The sequence below is a fragment of the Meleagris gallopavo genome, chromosome 3 (assembly GCF_905368555.1).
Source record: "Meleagris gallopavo chromosome 3, MGAL_WU_HG_1.1, whole genome shotgun sequence".
Classification (NCBI taxonomy): Eukaryota; Metazoa; Chordata; class Aves; order Galliformes; family Phasianidae; genus Meleagris; species Meleagris gallopavo.
Genome location: NC_139406.1, coordinates 52,069,557 through 52,075,556, shown reverse-complemented (window position 1 = coordinate 52,075,556; position 6,000 = coordinate 52,069,557). Strand labels below are relative to the sequence as shown.

Sequence of the window (6,000 nt, the reverse complement as noted above, 5' to 3'; positions counted from 1 at the left end):
GCTCAGACATATTCACGGTCACTGTATATCATTCTTTCCCTTATCCTTTTGTTTCAATACCTGTTTTCTTCTCATTGTTTAATCCGCGATAGACAGTAATGCTGTTCCCTCTGAGCCTTCATTCTGTTGAAGTAAGCGAGCACACACTTGCAGCTTCATTGTACAGGAAGACCTCCCCAAGTGCTTCCATAAAATTAATGTTTCTAGTCTTATCAATGCACAGTATTTCTTTGTCCCCAGTGGGAATACTTTGACCGATATCTTCTTTGGCAGTAGTGTAATGTCTCACAGATATCGTGAGAAGACCAGCTAACCCACTAGATGATCTCACCCTTCATTTATAGTAATTATTCCCCAATTTATAGTAGATTTTTTTTTCCCCATCAATGAAGGAAGCTACACTGATTTAGAAACAAGCTGTGGCTATCCTTCGGAAATCTGCCATCACAAAGTCCTTAAGGTTTGTGGCTAACCAGTTTCATATTGAGATGCAGGTTTGTATGTGGCTGAGAGGGGAGTGATGGGGCATCTGATAAGAGGACTTCCCTAACTGTGATAAGTGCAACTTGCAGGGTTATCCACATAGTGTGTTAAATCCGCTGCTCCGTGTATATGAATTGATTGAAGAGTTGTTTGAAGGGTTGAAGATGGAAATATCGGGAGAGTCATTGCAGACTTAGACTAAGACAAACATTTGTAAATATCTATTCCTACTTTGAATTTACGTCCTATTCCTAAATCCCTCATGTCAGATGAGTTCAGAGTGCACATCAACAGATGGCTAGGGGATTCCACTCTGGGATTCCACTAAAAACACCAGATATGGCAGATGCACATTCGTTTGGTTTTCATGCCACAGGTCACCGTGACAGTCAATTACAAATCAAAAGTGAAAAAGAGGAAATTCTTCAAGCTCTGTCTCCTCTGTCTCGGTCTTTAGCGCTAGGAAGTAAAGAAGAAGCTGACTCCGTATTTCTGTCCTTCTGTGGCCTCCAGCCACTCCGAGCCGCCCGCCGCCGCCGCAGCCCGCCCCAAAAGGGGAAGCCCGCTAGCGAACCGCACGGCCTCGCCCGCTCAGCACGGCCCCGCAGGGCTGGCGGCCCCGCGGGCGGAGGCGGCGCCTATCCCGTGACATCGGGGCGGCCGCGGCGCTGTGGCCGCCGCCCGGCCTGGCCCTCCGTGCCTCCCGCCCGCCATGGCGGTGCCGGGACAGGGAGCCGAGAGGAGGTCGGCGGTGCTGCTGAAAGTCGTGATGGCCGGGGAGTCCTGCGTGGGGAAAACCTCCATCGTGCGGAGGTACACGGAGCCCAACGCGGCTGCCGCCTTCTCCTCCTCCTCCTACCTGGCCACGATTGGTGAGTGCCGGCTCCCCGCGGGCCGGCCCTGCCCGCGCTCTCCCGCAGCCCTGGCTCCGTCCCTCCCGCTCCCCTTTCACTCCTTCTCTCCGTCCTTGGGCTGTCCGTGCCTGCCCGGCTTTGCTGCAGGTGCCTGGTGCCAACCGGTGTGGGTGCCTGGAGCAGGTACTGCCGGGTGGGCTGGCCGGAGTGTGAGGGAGCACCGCAGTGCTCGTGGTTCTGGCACCAAAACCGCTTCGCTCCAGCTCCTGTCAGTGTGCTTTTTCTGCGTGGAGGCGATTGTTTTGTGTTGTACTGGTGCTCGTGGCTCCAGCTGGAGGCCTGGCTGTGGCACACCACTGTGCCTGAAGGTAAAACTGCCTTTACTTCAAAGAGCTCTCGAACTTCAATAAAACTCCCAGTTCCTCCGTGTTTCCTGACAGAAATACTCTTAACTTTGTGTTAATGCATTTTGGTGGTGTAAAGTCAAAGAACGTTTCCTGTAAGTAGCTACATATGTCACTGTTGAAGCAGAACCACTGTTCAGTTGGAAATGATCATCCCCACTGGATGCAGAGGATGTAGCGCTCCCCATCCCGCATCCCAGCAGCCCTGAGGTGGCAGCCAGCTTTTCACTGCCCAGTCCTTTGTCACGCTCAGAATGGTGAGCTGACCCTCAGCATGCATGATACAGACATTTTATGGATTTCTGAGTGGGAAGTCTTCATTTTTTAAGTATATAAAGATTTCCTCATGTCAGGGTTTAAACTGCTTCCCATTCTCCTGCACCTTCTTACAAAGCATCATCTGAAACCGTCACAAACAAAAGCATAGTGAAAAGGGTCCTTCAATCAGGCAGTCTATTATGAACTTTAACAAGGACTCTCAAGGAACATCCATAAAAATAAACATCAGCTTTAACAATGCACTTCGTATTAGAACTTAGATTCCTAGCTGTGAGATTATTATTTTGAAACAGATTCTTTTTACTTTTAATTCAGATGACCATAGGGTCAAAAGCTCTCATGTACTGATGACACTGAAAATATGTTTATCCTGTTGTAGGTTGAAAGACTTTAAAGAAGAGCAAAGATGAAACTGTTTTGTGAACCAAACATAACCTTATATAGTTTTACTACTGTTCCTATTGAGTTATTTAAAAACTTGTTTAGCATATACTTATCTGATATGGAAATTAATACCTCACCTGTAGTATTTGTTACTTGCATGTGATTTTTAAAGTTATTTCTGTAATACTGCATCCCACCTAGTTCCATTTTACAAGACATGTTAGAGCTTGGACTCTTAAACTCAATGGGATTGTGGATGATGGTTTCCACAATAGTCATGTTGAAGGTAGAAGTTCTATGCTCTCAAGGACAGACACAACTGAGAAAATGGAAGTTTCAGTCTTTGCAGCACAGCTGTGGTCAGTAATGGTATAAAGGAAGAAGATACATTGCAACATTTCAGATTTTTTTTAATCATCTTGTCTTCTTCCTCTTTGTTGACACTATCAAAATAAATGCTTTCAACTGCGTGCCAGTTTCACACAGGCTCAGTCCAGTGAGCACTATCTGCTGTGCAGCCTGTTGAATGCTCATCTGATGCTTTCCCTCTACCTGTTGTCCAGCTGGAACACTGTTGAGAGTAGCAGAATGCTTATCCAGGCTGTTCGAACATCTGCGTTTCCTGACAAAATTGTATGACACCACCACCATCAGTGGCAAAGGGCCACAGCTAAAGAAGCTGAAAGGTTGTCTTGCAGCTGTGAAGAAACCTGTATTGTCATGAGTCATGGATTTGTGCTACTGGAAAAAATCTGAGTCTTATTGCAGGAAAAAAAAAAAATCCTGCTAGGCTCCAGTAGTGAAATTTTCTAAAATTATGTATTTTGTGAAAAGAAAAAAAAAAAGTGTCCACAGTAAATTTTCATTGAAAGCCCTTTATGTGACACTTAAACACTCAAGGATGGGTGCCCTTCCTCCTCCTCAATTATGCAGTTTGGGCAAATTATAAGCAGTTAAAGTTTTCTAATTAAACTTATACGCATCATAAGGCAGGTGCATTGCATTTTGAATGGTAGGCTGTAGTAGGCTATAAAGAATAAATGTTTTTGTTTAAACAATGGCATTGCATATAATGCCACAGGGAAAGTTTATGAACAGAAAAAGCCCTCTTGTATATAAGCGAATAAGATTGTAGGCTCACAATCTCACAGTCTCTAAGGCTTTTATTTTGCTGGACTGTGGTGACTGTGGTACCAAAGGCATGTTTTCTGTGGGAAAGTCTGTAGAGGTGTAAATCCTCCCTAATCTACTGTAGGGAACCTGCTTTAGCAAGGGGTTGGACTTGATGAACCCCTGTGGTCTATTCCAACCCCTAAAATTCTGTGATCTCACTGAATACCCCAATACTTACTCAGGAAATAGAATTTGTCAGCAAAAATTAATGATGTTGAAGGTAAACATGTTATGTTTTAACAATCCTAGTTGTAATCCTCATCTTAATTTTTTTGTTTATTTTCTGGTTGGATTTTTGCACTCTTTCTTAGTAAGCTATCTTATCCCATGAGTTGTTTTTCTTAGCAAAACAGTAATTATTGGTGTTTGTGACCACTCAGATACTACTCACGTTCAGATATTCCTTGATGTGTAGAGGAAAGAAGTGTCTGGTTGAAGTGATGCACCAACATGGTAAGGTCTCATTGCCAGATAGGAGAATCACACTTGACACTTGATTCAGGTAAGGTGGATCTGGGGCCAGAAAAGTGAGTCCCAGCTGTTTCATGGGCTGAAGTCCACCACCAGTCATGAGCACTCACAGCACATCAGTGGATTTCTTTTCACCAGCTGCTGTTAGATGATGAGATCATTACAACAGCAACTTAGTTATTAAGTTTCATGCTTGCCAGGAGCTTCCACCTCTTCCCTTTAGCTCTGCCCTGGCTATTGCTGTGCAGGACATCTCACCAGGAGCTCAGCATTCTGCTGAATTGCTCAAACTTGCTTTCTATCTGGACAGGAATATTTTTGAGCATTTTATATCAGTACCATCTCAGCTGTATCAGGGTGAAAAGCGTGTTGTGGTTTTCGTAGAATCATAGTATCTTTTGAGTTGGAGGGACTTTAAAGGTCATGTAGTCTAGTTCCCCTGCAATGAACGGACATCTACAGCTCAGTTATGTTGCTCAGAGCTCTGTTCAGCCTGACCTTGAATGTTTCCAGGGATGAAGCATCCACCATTAATTTGGGTAACTTGTTCCAGTGTCTCTACCACTACCCGGACTGTAAAAAACTTCTTCCTTATGTCCACACTAAATCTTTCCTCTTTTAGTTTGAAACTGTTACCCCTCGTCCTATCACCACAGGCTCTGTTAGGGAGTCTGTCCACTTCCCTCTTATAGCCCCCCTTTATATACTGGAGGGCCACTATCAGGTCTGCACGGAGCCTCCTCTTTTCCAGGCTGAACAGCCCCAGCTCCCTCAGCCTGTCCTCATAGGAATCATGTTCCATCTCTTGCATCATTTGCGGGGCCCTCCTCCGCACACACTCTAAAAGCTCCACATGCCTCCTGTACTGAGGGCTCCACATCTGGATGCAGTACTCCAGGTGAGGCCTCACCAGCACAGAGTAGAGGAGCAGGATCAGCTCCCTCACCCTGCTGGCCACGCTTCTTTTGATGCGGCCCAGGATACGGTTGGCTTTCTGGGCTGTGAGGGCACACTGCTGGCTCATGTCCAGCTTACCACCCACCAGTACCTCAAGTCCTTTTTGGCAGGGCTGTGCTCCATCCTTACATCACCCAACTTGTACTAATAGCAGGGGCTGCCATGAGCCAGCTGCAAGACCCTGCACTTCGATTTATTGGACCTCTTGAGGTTCACCTCAGCCCACTATTTAGTAGGCAAGCTGCACAAAACCTATTGGAAGAGGACTTCTGCAGATGGTCAGAGACTGTTTCATAGATATTGAGGGAGGGATGGGCAATTCACAACTGAATTCCTATATGGCTGACTATTTTAATGCTCCTTATGCCTTGCTGTATTTAAAGTGCCTCAGTTCTCATGTGGGCATACTTAATATTTTGAGTATAAAGAAAATAAATTAATGTCATGGTTATAAAACTTGGACATAACAACTAGAATTTGAGTTTTTACCGAGTGTACCCATTTTTTGTATAATTTGACAAGTTAAGAGAAGCAAGTACAAGCTGTTGCATTCAAATTACGTTTATCTCAAGAGCAGTAATCAATGCTAGCATTGTTATGTTGTTCATCTTGTATAGTACATGGGCTTAAATGCATCTGAAATCTGTGAGCTGTCTCTTCGGCACTGTATTTCTCATTTTTCTTTTTTGTCTTTTCAATTTGCTAAGTTTGCATGAAATTTCATATAAAGACATGAACAATTCATGCATGCAGAACGTATTGACTTCTGTTTTTCACTAACATTCATTGACCTTCTAGGTCAATAAATTTTGAAGTTGACTTAAGAAGTCAATATCCCTTATTTTAATTTAGATTAAGGTTTAGCCTGATTCAGCACTCTGCTTCCCTTCTTACAAACCAAAAAAGCTTATATCAATTTATTATTAAAATGTATGTCAAATCAGAACTGTTTCCTATAGGGCTGGGGATCCCTCACTGGATAGTTTTCCTCTGCG

At 44.4% G+C, this 6,000-nt stretch overlaps 1 protein-coding gene across 5 annotated transcripts in view; it reads left to right on the top strand.

Annotated features, from left to right (window-relative positions):
* The first annotated feature begins 1,043 nt into the window (after positions 1-1,043).
* The window catches only part of LOC100545318 (ras-related protein Rab-10-like), a 30,573-nt gene continuing 25,616 nt past the window's right edge, over positions 1,044-6,000 (top strand). For 2 of the 5 annotated variants that reach the window (XM_085220983.1, XM_085220984.1), the window contains exon 1: positions 1,044-1,355. In XM_085220983.1, the coding sequence (XP_085077109.1) occupies positions 1,196-1,355 (160 nt within the window). In that variant the 5' untranslated portion in view covers positions 1,044-1,195. The remainder of the gene's footprint in view (positions 1,356-6,000) is intronic. The other 3 variants (XM_085220985.1, XM_085220986.1, XM_085220982.1) reach the window with 3 other exon arrangements.